At 41.3% G+C, this 17,925-nt stretch overlaps 1 protein-coding gene across 4 annotated transcripts in view; it reads right to left on the reverse strand.

Annotated features, from left to right (window-relative positions):
• Nucleotides 1–17,925, reverse strand: part of pdzd2 (PDZ domain containing 2) — a 547,489-nt gene that overhangs the window by 122,565 nt on the left and 406,999 nt on the right. For all 4 annotated transcript variants that reach the window (XM_043687429.2, XM_087989833.1, XM_043687436.2 and 1 more), the window contains one exon: nt 12,279–12,411. In XM_043687429.2, coding sequence (XP_043543364.2) covers nt 12,279–12,411 — 133 coding nt within the window. The remainder of the gene's footprint in view (nt 1–12,278; nt 12,412–17,925) is intronic.

Genomic DNA, 17,925 nt, shown 5'->3' on the forward strand with positions numbered 1-17,925 from the left:
AGGAATATTGTGGCGAGGAACTCACCTCCTGACTCCCCAAAGCCTGTTCACCATCTACAAGGCACAAATCAGGAGTGTTATGAAATACTCCCCATTTGCCTGGATGGATGCAGCTCCAAAAACATTCAAGCTTGACACTGTCCTGGACAAGGTAGACAAGCAGGAGGGTAGAAGACCTCACAACCCAGGCAGCATCAGGAGGTGGAGAATGTTTCGGGTGTAACTTTTCTACAGGATCTGAAGAAGGGTTACAACTGAGACGTTGACTTCTCCACCTCCTCATGCTGCCTGCCTTGCTGTGTTCTTCCAGCTTCCTGCTTGTCTACCTTGGATTCCAGTATCTGTAGTTTTTTTGTCTCTAACCAATCTGAACAAAGCAGCCCACTTGATTGGCACTGCATCCACTCCCTCCATCACCGATGCTCAGCAGCAGCAGTGTGAACTATCTACAAGATGCACTGCAGTAATTTACCCATGGTAAATCCCGGAATTTACCTACTGGGTCAAAATCCTGGAATTCCCTCCTCAAGGGCATTGTGGACCAACCTACAGCTTGTGGAATGCTACAGTTTAAAAGAAGGTTCAAGATGGCAGCTTAGCACCAATTCTCAAGGGCAACTAATGACAGACTGGCCAGCCAACGATATCCATGTCTCACAAGAGAATAAAAAAACACTTCAACTGTAAAAATCTGACAGTTAAAAACTATTTTCAAATTAATACTTATAGTGACTAGCACTGTTTTTCAAGATGCTTCGTAAACCTTTTTGTTGAAGCATTTTACATGAGCTTCTTCTATTCCTCTGGTCTTTCTGAATGCCATCTCTGTTTGGTTAGCCTGACACATCAGAAAGCAAGATGTGTGGAAAAGCCTCCTCCTTAGCTGTCATCAGGAGTTGACGCCTCGGAATGACCAAGCACCATTGATCTCCCTGATTTTGTCTTCTCTCCTGGCAATTGCTGCAGCTGATGTTGGCACTTTCCCTGCTCAAGATAACTAAGCTTAGGAAGTGAGCGGAATGACACTAAAATCTGTCTTATCTGTGACCATTGAAAATATGTAGGTAGTTTAAAATATTCATTATGAAATTACTACAACTTTCAAAATTATGAGACATACCAAATAACTATGTATATCTATAGCATTTATAAATACTGTATTCCACCCCTGCATCTCAAATCAGACCAAATTAAAAACGTTCAATAGAAGAATGTGAAAAATCTTAATTAATAGATTTTCCAGATTGAAAAATCTTAGTCTTGAACAATAGTTGGAAAACTAGATCAGTAATACTTCATAAAGGTGAGGTCATGGTTACAAATAGAGCTCCTGTTGTGATGAATTTAAAGTAAGTACTTAGAAGACATCTGTAATTTAAAGTCACTTATTATATTTCCTGGCACTGAAGCACTGGAACATTTTTTCTTACAATTCATTTGGGTGTTTCTGTCTGATTTACACAGCCTTTACAGAAAGTAGAAAGGACAAGGAGTCAAACACCAGGCAAGTTGGGAATAAATTACATTTATGACAAGTTCAAATGAGACACATGCTCCACCACTGAAACGAAGGATTGGATTTTACATGGTGCTGTGGTCCTCTTGTCCCTCTCTGCCCCACTATCATATGGAAGCTGAATTTCCATGCCTCAGGGTCAGGAAATTCTGTTGAATTTCCAATTGAACTGCTAGCAGCTCTGTGATCACAGCCATACTCGACAGGAGTGCTGCTTACTTCTGGGACCAGAAAATCTCCCAGTGGAGCTGTCACTGACTATGTGGCAGGTATTTCATTGGAGTCAGACTCAGAGATCCTAGTGAGATGGGTGACAAGGAATGGATTTGAGAAGTAAACATGGGGAGTGAGAGTAAAATGGTGACTGTGACTGGGCAAGGTGTGCTGGTAAAGCAGTAAGGGTGACTGGCAGGGAATGGTTGTAGAGGGATTTTACAAAGTATTGATGGGTATGGGGATGACCACACCACCCACCCCAACATCAACTGGGCTACCTACTTAGTGTGGGCCAACCCCTGCTGTGGGTAAAATATTGAGGGGGCAGGATGAGGCTGGTCATGTGGTGCTCAAGTATCCATTAAGAGCCTTGTTATTCCATGGGTGGAAAAGCTGCTATCCATATACACAGCTATAAAATTTCACACAACATGGGGGTCAAACGGCCAGGTGACACGTAAACTACACACTAGAACTTAATGACCCACATCCTTTATTCAAACCCACCAGCTGGAGAAGCAAAGAATATAAAACCAATCCATACAGCAGAAACTGGGTTACTTCTCCACCAGAAAGCCATTTGCATCCTACTTTGCTCAATGTTAACCTGGTGAGGTCTGAATTGATAGATCTACAGATCAGGTCTGATTACATCAATTGGACACCAATATTTTTAAATTTGGTTTCAGCAGGGAAACTGCTGTGACTTCCCAACACACCCAAGCTAGTCCAAATAAGATTGGAATATGAAGAGGCCCAGAACAGTATGCCTTTTACTTTATTTCAGATGATCAAGGTGACCAGAAGTGATTGCTCAAGCCTGATGACATTTCTTCTTCAAGGTGATACAGAAACCCTGTTTCCCATACCTAAATGCATGCCCATTGGAAACCGTATGCTTGATTTTCAATCGGGCAGATAGTCATTCATACAACAGAAGCACAAGGAACAAGTGTAAGCTACTTAGCAAGGTCATGTCAGATCTGATTTTAACCTCAACTTTACATTGCTGCATCTCCCTGTTGACCATTCATTCCCCTCAGTAATCAAGAATATATCTACCTTAAAAATATTTAATGTTTCTGCATCCACTGCCTTTTGAGGAAGGGAATTCACAACCTTCTCAGAGAAGAAAATGTTTCCTCATCTCTGTTTTAACTGAGTGATTCCTTATTTCTAAATTATGACCCCTAATTCTAGATTCTCCCACAACAGGAAACATCTTCTCAATGTCCCCTCAGGATCTTAAATGAAACAAAGAACTGCAGATGCTGGAAATCTGAAACAAAAACAGAAATTGCTGGAAATACCCAGAAGGTCTGGCAGCATCTATGGACAGAAGGCAGAAGGAGGTGGCTCTAGAAATCGTGGACGCATTGGTAATCATTTTCCAATGTTCTATAGTTTCAGGATCAGTTCCTGCAGATTGGAGAGTGGCTAATGTTGTCCCACTTTTCAAGAAGGGAGGGAGAGAGAAAACAGGGAATTATAGACCCGTTAGCCTGACGTCAGTGTGGGAAAGATGCTGGAGTCAATTATAAAAGATGAAATTACGACTCACTTGTATAGCAGTAACAGGATAGGTCAGAGTCAGCATAGATTTACGAAGGGGAAATCATGCTTGACTAATCTTCTGGAATTTTTTGAGGATGTAACTATGAAGATGGACAAGGGAGAGCCAGTGGGTGTAGTGTCCCTGGACTTTCAGAAAGCCTTTGTTAAAGTCCCACATAGGAGATTAGTGAGCAAATTTGGCACATAGTATTGGGGGCAAAATACTGACTTGGATTGAAAATTAGGTGCCTGACAGGAAGCAAAGAGTAGTGATAAGGGGTCCCTTTCGGAATGGCAGGCGGTGACCAGTGGTGTACCACAAGGTTCAGTGCTGGGACCGCAGCTGTTTACAATATACATTAATGAAATAGATGAAGGTATTAAAAGTAATATTAGCAAATTTGCTGATAACACAAAGCTGGGTGGCAGGGTGAAATGTGAGGAGGATGTTATGAGAATACAGGATGACTTGGACAGGCTGGGTGAGTGGACAGATGCTTGGCAGATGCAGTTTAATGTGGACAGATATGTGGTTATCCACTTTGATGGCAAGAACAGGAAGGCAGATTACTATCTAAATGGAGTCAAGTTAGGTAAAGGGGAAGTACAATGAGATCTAGGTGTTCTTGTACATCAGTCAGTGAATGCAAGCATGCAGGTAGTCAAGAAAGCTAATGGCATGCTGGCCTTCATAACAAGAGGAATTTAGTATATGAGCAAAGAGGGCCTCCTGCAGCTGTACAGGGCCCTGGTGAGACCGCACCTGGAGTATTGTGTGCAGTTTTAGTCTCAAAATTTGATGAAGGACATTCTGACTATTGAGGGAGTGCAGCGTAGGTTCATGAGGTCCTGAAATGGCGGGACTATCTTATGTTGAAAGATTGAAGCAACTGGGCTTGTTTACACTTGAGTTTTGAGTTTTGGGAGGGGATCTGATTGAGACGTATAAGATTACTAAAAGATTGGACACTCCTGGTGGCAGGAAGCATGTTTCCGCTGATGGGTGAGTCCAGAACCAGTGGACACAGTTTAAAAATAAGGGTAGGCCAATTAGAACAGTGTTGAGGAGAAATTTCTTTCCCCAGAGAGTGGTGGATATATGGAATGCTCTGACCCAGAAGGCAGTGGAGGGCAAGTCTCTGGATACTTTCGAGAAAGAGTTGGATAGAGTTCTTAAAGATAGTGGAATCAAGGGATATGGGGATAGGGCAGGAATGGGATACTGATTGCGAATGATCAGCCATGATCATAATGAATAGTGGTGCTGGCTCAAAGGGTCAAATGGCCTACTCCTGCACCTATTGTCTATAATGTTTCAAGTGCAATGACCATTCTTTAGAACATAACAGTTTCCTCACACAACTGCAGGAGACAGAGAGTAATGGTGGAGGGTTTTTTTTTGGACTGGAGATCTGCGAGCAGTGGTGTTCCACAAGGATCAGTTCTGGGCTCTGTTTTGTTTGCCATTTATATAAATGACTTGGATGAGAATATAAGAGACATGGTTAGTATGTTTGTGGACGATACCAAAATTGGTAGCATTGTAGTCAGTGAAGGAGGTTTTCTAAGATTAGAAAGGGATCTTGATCAAATAGGTGAATGGCAGATGAAATTCAATTGGGATAAATGTGAGGTATTGCATTTTGGCGCAACAAACAAAGGTAGGGTTTATACAATTAACAGTAGGGCATTGGGTAGTAGTGTAGAACAGAGGGACCTAGGGGTGCAAGTACATAATTCTTTGAAGTTTGTGTCATATATGGAAAGGGTAGTTAAAAAGGTATTTGGCATGCCTGCCTTCATTGCTCAGTCCTTTGAATATATAAGTTGGAAAGTCATGTTGAGGTTGTATAGGGTGTTGGTGAGATGTCTTCTGGAACACTGTGTCCAGTTCTGGCTGCCCAATTAAAAGAAGAATATTATCAAGCTAAAGTGGTTCCAGAAGAGATTTACCAGGATGTTGTCAGGATGGAAGCTTTGAGTTAGAAGGAAAGGCTGGATAGGCTAGGAGTTTTTTCACTGTAGCGTAGGATATTGAGAAACAAACTGATAGAAGTTCATAAAATAATGTGAGGTATAGATAGAGTTAATAGCAGTTGGCTTTTCCCTATGATGGGGGATTTCAAGACTACAGGGCACATTTTTAAGGTGAGAGAAGAAAAATTTAAAACAGATATGAGACAATGTTTTTACACAGAGGATGGTTCACATGTGGAATGAACTTCCTGAGAATGTGGTGGATGTGGGTACAATCACAATGTCTAAAAGATAGCTAAATGAATGGGAAAGGTTTGGAGGGAATGGGCCAGGAGCAGGCAGGTGGGATGAGTTTTGTTTTGGATTATGTTCGGCATGGACTGGTTAGACCAAAGGATCTGTTTTCATGCTCTGTGACTCTATGGCTCTATAAGCCATAGAAAATGGCTTGAAATTCCAGAGAATACAGGCCTACCCTGTCTAGCCTTTCCTCACAAGGAAATCTGCTCATTCTAGGTATAAGTCTAGTAAACCTTCTCTGAACTGCTTGTAACCCATTAGTATCCTTCCATAAGTACAGTGACCAATCCTTTACACAGTACCTGAGATGCTGTCTCACCATGACTTGTATAACTTAAGCAAAATCTTCCAGCTCTTGCGTACTATTCCTGTCGTAATAAACCATAACATTCTATTAGCTTTCCTGATTACTTGCTGTACCTGCATACTAACCTAGGACACCCAGATATATCTGTATCTCACAGCTCTGCAACCTCGTATTATCGAGATAGCATGTTTCTTTTATATTCTTTCTACCAAAATTGACAATTTCACACTTTTCAATATTGTACTCTATTTTCCAGATCATTGCCCACTCACATAAGCTGTCTATGACTTTTTGTCGGCTCCTTCTTTCCTTCACAACTTATTTTCATACCTATTTTTGTGTCATCAGTAAATTTAGTTACTATACCTTTGATCACTTCATACACGTCATTTGTACAAACTATAAACAGTTGAGGCCCTAGTCAGCAACCCCTGTGACATACCACTAATGACATCCCATCAGTCTGAAAAAGACTCGTTTATTCCTATTCTCTGCTTCCTGTTACCCAAGCCAATCTTCTATCCATGCCATATGTTAACCCCTACACCATGAGCTTTTATTTTCTGCAATAACCTTTGTTGTGGGCACCTTACCAAATGTCTTCTGCAAATCGAAATACATTAGATCCACTGGTTCGTGTTTACCTACAGCGCAACTTATCTCTTCAAAGAACTCCAATAAATTAGTTAAACATGATTTCATGTTGGTTTAGCTTTAATATCTTAAACGTATTCAAGTATCCCGTTATAATGTCTTTAATACCAGTTTCCAACAGAATGGTCAATGGTACAACTTTGAGGAGAGTACAGGGACAAAAGGATCTCAGGGTTCACATGCATAATTCTCTGAAGGTGGGCAGGGAAGTGGAAACAATTGTTAAAAAGGCTTATAGGATCCTTGGATAATAAATAGAGGTATAGAATATTAAAGCAAGGGAGTGATGCTACACCTCTACAAATCATTGATCAGTCCACATTTGGAGTATTGTGTTCAATTCAGGGCACCTTACTTAAGAATGGATGTTAAAGTCTTGAAGGGAGTGCAAAGGAGACTAACTAGAATGAGAGATTTTAAATACAAGGAAGGAAGAGAGAAACTGGGTTTATTCATCTTGGAGCAGAGAAGTATAAGAGGTGACCTTATTGAGATGTTCAGAATTATGAAGAAGTTTCAGGGTAAAAGAAGATATATTGCTTCCACTAGTTGGTATGTCAGTAACTCAGGATCACAATTTCAAGACTGTCAGCAAAAGAGCTAGGAGTGAGATGAGTTGTTAGGATTTGGAATGCACAGCCATGGAGAATGGTGGAGGCGGATTTTGTAGGAGGTTTCAAAAGACAGCAACATACATTTGACAGGGATGAACTGGGAGGGCTCTGGAGATAGGGCGGGAGAATGGAACTAGCTGGGTAGCTCTTTTGGGAGCTGGTAGAGATATGATGGGTCGAATGGCATTCTTCTGTACTGTAATTTGATTTGTCCTACACTCCATGCTACCTACCTGCTCACCCACTAATAGTGGTGGTCACCAGTCAAAATTGTATCATCCTACTGCTGAACTGTGCAAGAAACATTGTGGGGGCTAAAATCAACCACAAAGACCCCTCCAGTCAATTGGTTCAATCAGGTTGGACAGAACACTAGCCTTAATAAAAACTTCTTGTAATTATCAGCTATTAGTCCAGATTTTGTGGGAGTGGTATATCTCATGTTACTCTGTTGAATAGACTTGTTCACACACATTTAGATTTTAAAACCTTTTGCCCATAACGTTAGTCAAAGTGCTAGTTAATAAATTTGTGGGAGAGAAGCATGGCATATGTAATGTTCATGACCAATAAGCACTTCTTCTTGACCAACAGATTAAACAGCTGAGAAATAAACAGTAGAAGGATTGAGGAAGAGGTTAGAGAGGATGAATTCAAGTACAGCAAGGAAGAACAATTTGGTTAAGACTGAGGAGAAAGAATGACAAAAAAAGTTAAGAAAACATAAGTTTAAAATCTCCATCAATTTACAACCTGAAATAATGAGGTTGTATATTTTTAATTTTCACTTTCTGGGCAGAAAGGTGGATTGGCAATTCCATACAATTATGTAACAACAACTTGTATTTCTACAACAAAAGGCTCCTCACAGAAAAGATTTAAAGAAAAATTGGGCACTGTGCCATGTGAAGCAACTTTGGAGTGGACAGTTAACAGCTTGGTCTAAGATTTAGTTTTAAGTAGTATCTTAAAAGGAAAATAGAGGGTAAAGAAGAGAGGCACATTTATCAAGGGAATTCCAGCGTTTAGCACTGAGCAACTGATATCAATGGAGCAATTAAAATTGGTGTTGTCCAAGAGGTCAGACTTGGATGAGGCCAGATATTTGCCATTGGGCTAAAAGAGGTTACAGAGATTTTGTAGGTGATTTGAAAATAAGGAATGAATAGGGAAAAGATTAAATGTGAGATGTTGTTTCAAGAAGGTGATTTGATTTGATTTGATTTGATTTGATTTGATATATTATTGTCACATGTACTGAGATACAAGAAAAAGTATTGCTTTTGCATGCTAACCAGACAAATCATACCTTAAATAAATACATCAGGGTAATAGAACAGAATGCAAATTGTAGTTTTACAGCTACAGAGCTCTCAAATATGAGAGCTCTGGTCATAAGTCTGTTAACAGAGACGAAGCTATTCCTGAATCTGTTGGTACAAATTTTCAAATTTTTCTTTTGCTCGATGGAAGAGAGTAGAACTGGGGTGAGAGGGGTCTTTGGTTATGCTGCTTGCTTTCCCAAGGCAGTGAGAAGTGTAGACAGAGTCAATGGAAGTAAGGCTGGTTTTCGTGATGGACGTTCACAATTCTCTGTAATTTCTTGTGGTCTTTGGGCAGAGCAGTTGCCAAACCAAACTGTGATGTATCCAGATAGGATGCTTTCTATCGTGAATCTATAAAACTGGATTATAGTCATTGTGGGGATGCCAAATTTCCTTAGCCTTCTGAGCAAGTAAAGGCTTGGTTTGCTTTCTTAAGTGCAGCATCAACATGGATGAGCCAGATCAGATTCTTGGTGATGTTTATTCCTTGGAACTTGAAGCACTCTTCTACATCCACCTCAGCATCATCTATACAGAGAGGGGCATGACCTCCACTCTGCTTTCAGAAGTCGACAATCAGCTCCTTCACTTTGCTGACATTGAAAGAGAGATTGTTGTCTTTCCACCATGCCACTAAGCCATCACTTTCTTATACCCTGTCTCATTGTTGTTGAGGTCTGGCACACTATGGTAGTATCATCAGCAAATTTGTAAACAGAGTTAGAACTGAATTTGACCACACTCTTGTTAGTGTATAAGGAATATAGTTGAGTATACAGCCGTGCAGAGCACTGGTGTTGGGGATTATTGTGAAGGGGGTGTTCTTGCCTATCCTTACCTGATTGTGGTCTGTGGGCCAGGATGTCTAGGAACCAGCTGCAGAGGATGGAGCAGATGGAGGAGATGCATAGCTTGTTGAAATTTACAATTCACAGGGGTATCTCTTCTTCATTGTAAGTTCCAAGCTGATTTGCATTTTGATAATTGCATGTATTGTCACATACCGCTATTTTTGCAGAACATACCAGGCAATTATGTTTTTCAAGGGCAAGTCACTAAGAAAATGTACAAGTTTTGAATATTCAGTTCATAATGGTTTGTATCAAACCCCAGACCAGACTGTTCTATCCCAAGTCAGGACAGTACAGCAGATGACCAGCAAAAATAAGCTTCTATACCAGTCTGCCACCTCTGTTCCTGACTTGGCTGAGCTTGCTGAGGATGGCAGGGTGTGGGGTGGGAAAGTGAAATTGCTATCTTGTTTATTGGGCTTTGTGGTCATTGGACAGCTCATAAACAGTTCAACTTCTGACTTTCCGAGATTTTCATGCAGCTAAGTGGCCGTTTGCACTTTGTGAAATTGCATAACTGTAGCCTGATGGGAACTGGGGTGGCTGTTTTGAAATAGTTTTATTTGATGGAAGAAAGTGCGATAATTTCCCCTACCATATCCCAAGTCCAAACTTTTCATTGGCTTTGGTCAATTTGAAGATAAAGACTCTCTCAGATTTTTAAATCTACACATAAATTGTAGTCACAGCGAGAGCTGCTAATTTAGATTTAAACATGCCCCTTTTGTGGTGTCCCACTTCCATTCCTTCTCACAATGTTCAGCACCATTTGCAACTCCTCATACACTGAAGCAGTCCATGCAAGTGCAACAAGATCTGGACAATATCCAGTCTTGGGCTGACAAGATGCAAGTAACATTTGAGCCACACAAATGCTAGGCTATGACCATCATCAATAAGAGACAAACTAACCATGCACCCCATGATATTGAATGGTATTACCATCACTAAATTCCCCCATTATCAACATTCTGGGAGTTATCATTGATCAGAAACTCAATTGGGCTCACCACATAAATGCAGTGGCTACTAGAGCACATCAGATGCTAGGAATATTGCAGCAAGTAAGTCACCTCCTGACTCCCCAAAATCTACAAGGCATAAGTTAGGAGTGTGATGGAATACTCAGCACTTCTCTGGATAAGTGCATCCCCAACAACACTCAAGGAGCTTGACACCATCCAGGACTAAGCAGTCCACTTGATTGGCACTGTAAACACAAGCATCCATTCCCTCCATTACCGGTGCTCACTAGCAGCTGTGTATACTATCTGCAAAGTACACTGCAGAACTTCACCAAAGATCCTCAGACAGCATCTTCCAAACCCATGGTCACTTCCATTTAGAAGGACAAAGCAAATATATAGGAACACCACCATCTTCAAGATTCCCTTCAAGGCACTCACCATCCTGACTTGAAAATGTTATTGGTATTCCTTCACTGTCGCTGGGTCAAAATCCTGAAATTCCCTCTCTAATGGTATTGTTGCTCCAAACCATATTCCCAGTACCTTCAGGTAGCCTGTCCTGACGGTGAAGGGGATGAAAGATCGGTCAGCTCAGTTCGCAAAGAACATGCCCTTGCTCTTGTCTCAATTTAACTTGGCTCCCAAGGCCAGTTCTAACTGGTCACAGATGTTCAGGAGTCTACATACTAACAGTGGACCCGAGCAGAAAACAGCAGAAAACCTGGGAGGTTTGACCTGCAGGCCTCTGGTGCCTGGAATAGTCACCCCTCTCACGATCATATCTTTCTTGATAGACTCAGCAAATAGCTCTATACAACACAGAAACAAGGCAGGAGAGAGTGGGCAACCCTGTTTGACTCCAGATATGATCAGGAAACATTCTGAGTCCTACTCATTGATTGTGACTGCACTACCGATGTTGGTGTAGAGCACTGGGATCCAATTATGGATTTTCTCCATCATACCTCAGCACCCCAGCAACAAAGGCAGGAATGAGAGCCAGCACTGGACCTAACTTTTGTCTGGAATAGGAAAATCCATTCCCTCATGAATTATGTTGATTGAATATTTTAATCTTAATATTAACCACCCAATGATGGATGGGAGGCATAGGTGACAGAATTAAACCATATGTGCAAAACTCAACTGAAACTAGTTGCAAATGCCATGGGATTCACAATGTTTTCTCTTTCCTAACCCACTGGTGCAGTAGTTAATGTTCCACTTCCCTAGCATTGGACTTCCTTTTAGCCTGCCAGCTGAAGGATCAATTTGATCGGAAGAAGAATTGGTTCCAAAGAGTGATAATAAATTTCTGTCATTAAGTTTGGCAGGAGTGCTGCACCTCTGAAAATACCAGTGATTTTTAGAAGCTCATTAACCTGTTAGCCTTATACCTCAATACTTGGGATTAGGAGATCTTTAAATCTAAGTCCAATTTCTGAAAATCATTAAATCAGTAAAATAATTGTACTAAATGCTCATCTGTGATGGTAAAGGGAACAGTTCAAATAGAAAACAGGAGGCACACATCAATAGCAGAATTTACTCCTTCACTATCAGCTGTACATGAAGGACAGTAAATTCATAATGATTCTGTAAACATGACATTTCAGCAAAAAATTATCTCAATGGAACAAACATCCTCGAGTGTCAGTGGAAGAAGTTAGCATGTAAAATGCAAATTAGTATAAATTCATTAAAATGCAAATTATACAGACTTTTTAATTAATATAATAACACTTTTGGACAAAGTATTTGAATAATTTGAGATTACAAACATAATATGTGTTGCAGATTTGGGAAATAACTGATGCCTGTCCACATAGTTATATCCTTTAATTTTCAATGGAAAAAGGAGAATTAGTTGTACTGATCCTCTGTTTGCAAAACATCTTTTCTATTTTCATATTCTGTTGAAAATAAATTCTATTTCAGCATTTTCTATTTTTATTTCAGTATCTATTGGATGCGTGGTCCTGGTCACATTTCTTACCTTTGGGTTTGGATGACGGCTAATAATAAGGCTGATAGGGCCTGGACCACATTCACTTAGAATTGCATATGCTTCACTCAGAGCTGCATGCCGCAGGCTCACTGAGTCCACCTCCAAAATTTGATCACCTCGGCTGCAATGAAAGAGAAAGAAACTTAGGTATTCGTGTTTAGTGTGTGGAACAAAATTAAGAGGTTATGGTGCCTTAATTGTGATGTCTGTATTTCTAAAGTGCATATGCACTAAAATTCAACTGTAAGAGCTAATTTAAATCATTTGATTACATACTTTTTTCTAGTCCAAAGTTTTGTGTGGAATACTATAATCAACTTTAAACTAATTTTAAACCAGATTATTTTGTTTTATTCTTTTAATACAGTAAGTACCACATGTCGGACTGGATTTAATGATGTGGTGATGCTCTGTCCACTGACTGCAGAGCATGAGGCAACGTCTCTGTTGTCAAAATGATTTGTGTTCAAACATACCTGCTTGCTGCTGGGACTTGTAGAGCCTCCAGAATGGACACCATACCTATGCTGGTGCTGCTGATCAATTAGAGGGTGACAACCTCTCAGTATCAGCACTGTCACCAGAGGCTGATGCAGAACAGCACTGGAGGATCCAAAATCCAGGTAAATGGAAAGGCCTCAACTGCACCAATGGGCAGGCCATAGGGAGAGGTGTGAGGGACATCAATGTAAAAGGTAAGAAGGAGGTGTGTGTTACTAATGGGACTCTCCTCTAGCTGCAGGTCAGCAAACAGGATGACTCCTCCCTAAGCCCACAAGCAGACCATCACAGCATCATAGGCTGCCACATGAAGTATGTGTATGTGCATGTATGTCTGTGGGTGTGTATGTGTATGTGTGTGCGCAGGTGTATCCAACCCTCACCTACTGTTAGCATACCATTGGCAGCATGATGAGGCCCTTACTTACCCACTTAAAGATCTCAATTTGCTTACAGCAGAAAAGCTGAAATCGATCAATTGACATATTTGATAATGTGATGGGGTCTCCTTGCACTACAATGATGTGCTCCCTTCTGGTGTCAGGTAGGCCATTTTAGTCTTTTCTGGGTTCCATTCTGCACTCAGTGGAAATATATTGGTTCAGGTACAATTTTCTTTTAAAAGGAAAACATTTTCCATCTTATAAAGTTGGCACAAGATCATTAAAACTCTTTGGCTGCTCTTGTGTCAACAATCCTTATACAAATAAGACTATACGAAGTAAGCAACATTGGCAAAATTGCTTTTTGAAACAACATACTTTTCAACTTAATGCCAACATCTGCCCTCTCTTATTCTTGTGCAAAGTGAGGGTCTTTTGAAAAATGTTACCCTTCACTTCCCTCCTCATTGAAACATATCAGACTCTCAAGGGGCTTGACAGAATAAAAGCGAATGTTTTCCTCCATGCGAGAGTCTAGGACCAGAGGGCATAGTCTCAGAAGAAAGGGATACCAATTTAGGACTGAGATGAGGATGAATTTCTTCCCTCAGAGGACTGAGAGCCTTTGGAACTTTTGCTACAAAGGGTTGTCGGGACAGAGTTCAGTGTATACTAAAGGCTGAGACGGATAGATTCTTGATCAGTAAGAAATGAGGAGAATACAGGAAAGTGCTTGAGGAATGCTAGATCAACCATGATGCTACTGAGTGGCGGAGCAAGCTCAAGGGGCTGTATGTCTACTGCTGTAACTATTTCGTATGGTATTATGCCCAATGCACCTTGGGGTAATGGAGATTATTAGCTCCACTGATTACTGCTCCTGGGTCATTTGACTTCATTGAAATTCATAGCACTTTGCCAAAACTGTGAAATGCAAGAGAGACTGAGAAGTAGCAACTTATTAATGGATTGCAAGATTGTTTTAAGGTATACCATCTAAATCAAAATATGAGGTTTCAGCTATAATCTATGTGACATTTAGTTATGACTGCTCACCCATCTACTTTAAAAATCAGATCAATGCACTGCTGTAGAATGTTGAAAATGACTTCTTCCCCCAGGAGGTTGTTGCTTGTTACGGTTTGCATGCAGCATTTTAAAAGTGTTAATGCTGTGGAGATTCAGCTGTTTCAGAATCTTTGAGAGATTTGTTGTAAAATCTGCAATCTCATGCATCGACTTGATTGTGGTTGCTGGAAGAGTTGACAAAGAATCCTAGAGTACTAGCAGTCTCAATCACAGCATTCCCAAGATATAGTGCAGCAGAGGTAGAAAATGCAATTCTTACCATTGAACATTCTGATTTACAATAATTGATCATGCTGTTTTAAAGGACAAATCTGTTGGATTGGGTCTGTGGCAGGTGGTGAGGAACCAGTAAGAAGGAAAAACATGCTTGACCTCATCCTTCCAATCTGCCAGCTGCAGAGGCACTTGTCCATATAGTATCAATAAGAGTGACCACTGCACAGTCCTTGTGGAAATGAAGTTCTGCCTTCACATTGAAAATACCCTCCATTGTGCTGTGTGACACTATGACTGTGCTAAATTGGATAGATTTGGAGCAGATCTCGCAACTCAAGACCTCATCCATGAAGCACTGTAGGTCATCAACAGCAGCAACATTATACAGCAGCACCATCTACAACCACAAGGCCTTGCTTATCCCCCACTCAACCAATACCATCAATTCAGGGTATCAATCCTGGTTCAATGGAGAGTGCATGCGGGCATGCCAGAAGCAACACCAGGCATACCTGAAAAAGAGGTGCCAACCTGGTGAAGCTACAAACAGGTCTACCTGCATGCCAAACTGCACAAGCAGCAAGTGATAGAGCTAAGCAATCACACAACCAACAGTTCAGATCCAGGATCTGCAGTCCTACCACATTCAGTCATGAGTAGTTGTGGACAATTAAACAACTCACTGGAAGAGGAGAGTCCACAATACGCCCATCCTCAATGATGGAAGAGCCCAACACAAAAAGTGCAAAAGATAATGCTGAAGCTTTCACAGCAATCTTAAGTCAGAAGTGCCGAGTAGAGAAAGTGAGGGCTGCAGATACTGGAGATCAGAGTCAAAAATGTGGTGCTGGAAAAGCGCAACAGGTCAGGCAGCATCCGAGGAGCAGGAGAATTGATGTTTCAGGTGTAAGTCCTTCATCAGGAATTCATCGAGCATAAGCCCTTCCTGATGAAGAGCTTATGTCCGAAACATCGATTCGCCTGCTCCTCAGATGCTGCCTGACCTGCTGTGCTTTTCCAGCACCACACTCAGAAGTACTGAGTGGATGATCCATTTCAGCCTCTTGCAGTGGTCCCTAGTATCTCAGATACAGAATTCAACCAATTCGATTCACTCCCATTATATCAAGAAACAGTTGGAGACACTGGATACTGCAAAGTCAATTGGCCAAAATAACATTCCAGCAATAGTACTAAAGACGTCTGCTGCAGAACTTGCCGCTCCCCTAGCCAAGCTGCTCCGGTATAGTTACAACACTGTTATCTAAGCATCAACATGGAACTTGCCCAGGTATGTCCTGTACATAAAATGCAGGACAAATCCAACTCAGCAATTATCACCCATCAGCCTACTCTTCAGCTTCAGTAAAGTGATGGAAGGTATCATCAACAGAGCTATTTAGCAGGACCGGCTCAGTGATGCCCAGTTAGGGTTCCACTAGGGTCACTGAGTTTCTGACCTTATTACAGACTTGATTCAAACATGGACAAAAGAGCTGAATTCCAGCCATGAGTTTGTAGAATCATAAGTGTTGCGTAGAGTTGTAATTGTATCAGCCTCCACCACTTCCTCTGGCAGCTCACTGCATACACATACCAAACTCTGTGTGAAACAGTTGCCCTGTAGGTCTCTTTTAAATTTTTCCCTTCTCACCCTAACCATATGCCCTCTAGTTCTGGACTCTCCCACCCTCATGATTTTATAAACCTCTATAAGGTCACCTCTCAGCCTCCAACGCTCAAGGGAAAACTGCCCCCGCTTATTCAGCCTCTTCCTATAGCTCAAACTCTCCAACTCTGGCAATATCCTTGTAATTCTTTTCTGAACCCTTTCAAGTTTCACAACATCTTTCCTATAGGAGGGAGACCTTGAATGCAGTATTCCAAAAGTTGCCAAACCAATGTCCTGTACAGCCACAACATGACCTCCCAATTCCTGTATTCAATGCTCTGACCAATAAAGGAAAGCATACTAAACGTCTTCTTCACTATCCTATCTACCTGCGACTCCACTTTCGAGGAACTATGAACCTGCATTCCAAGGTCTCTTTGTTCAGCAACACTCCCCAAGACCTTACCATTAAACGTATAAGTCCTGCCATGATTTGCATTTCCAAAATGCAGCACCTCACATTTATCTAAATTAAACTCCATCTGCCACTCCTCGGCACATTGGCCCATCTGATCAAGATCCTGTTGTACTCTGAGGTAAGCTTCTTCGGTGTCCACCACATCTCCAATTTTGTTGTCATCTGCAAGCTTACTAAGTGTACCATCTATGTTCATATCCAAATCATTTATATAAATGATGAAAAGCAGTGGACCCAACACCAATCCTTGTGGCACACCACTGGTCACAGCCCTCCAGTCTGAAAGGCAACCCTTCACAAGCACCCTCTGTCTTCTACCTTTGAGCTAGTTCTGTATCCAAATGGCTAGTTCTCCCCGTATTCCATGAGATCTAACCTTTCTAACCAGTCTACCATGAGGAACCTTATCGAATGCCTTATTAAAGTCCATATAAATCACATCCGCCGCTCTGCCCTCATAAATCCTCTTTGCTACTTCTTTCAACATCTTAATCAAGTTAGTGAGACATGATTTCCCACTCACAAAGCTACGTTGACTATCCCTAATCAGTCCTTGCCTTTACAAATACATGTAAATCCTGTCCCTTAGGATTCCCTCCAACAACTTGCCCACCACCGATGTCAGGCTGACCGTTCTATAGTTCCCTGGCTTTTTCTTACAACCTTTCTTAAGTAGTGGCACCACGTCAGCTAACTTTCAATCTTTCGGCACCTCACTTGTGACTATCGATGATACAAATATCTCAGCAACAGGCCCAGCCATCACTTCCCTAGCTTCCCACAGAGTTCCATGGTACACCTGATCATATCATAGAGTCTTACTCATGAATCATAGAGATGTACAGCATGGAAACAGACCCTTCGGTCCAACTTATCCATGCCGACCAGATATCCCAACCTAATCTAGTCCCACCTGCCAGCACCTGGCCCATATCCCTCCAAGTCCTTCCTATTCATATACCCATCCAGATGCCTTTTAAATGTTGCAATTGTACTAGTTTCCGCCACTTCATCTGGCAGCTCATTCTATACACGTATCACCCTCTGTGTGAAAAAGTTGCCCCTTTTAATTCCCCTGAATGCATTTTAAGACATCCAGCACTTCCTCCTCTGTAATATGGACACTTTTCAAGGTGTCACCATCTATTTCCCCACATTCGATATCTTCCATATCCTTCTCCACAGTAAACTTGTGCAAAATACTCATTTAGTATATCCCCATCTCCTGCTATTCCACGCATGGGCTGTCTTGCTGATCTTTGAGGGGCCCTTTTCTCTCTCTTGTTACCCTTTTGTCTTTAATGTATTTATGGAATCCCTTCGGATACTCCTTAATCCTATTTGCCAAAGCTATCT

This window comes from Chiloscyllium plagiosum, unplaced genomic scaffold, assembly GCF_037043375.1.
Source record: "Chiloscyllium plagiosum isolate Xiang-an unplaced genomic scaffold, Cpla_swu_hap1 HiC_scaffold_1, whole genome shotgun sequence".
NCBI lineage: Eukaryota > Metazoa > Chordata > Chondrichthyes > Orectolobiformes > Hemiscylliidae > Chiloscyllium > Chiloscyllium plagiosum.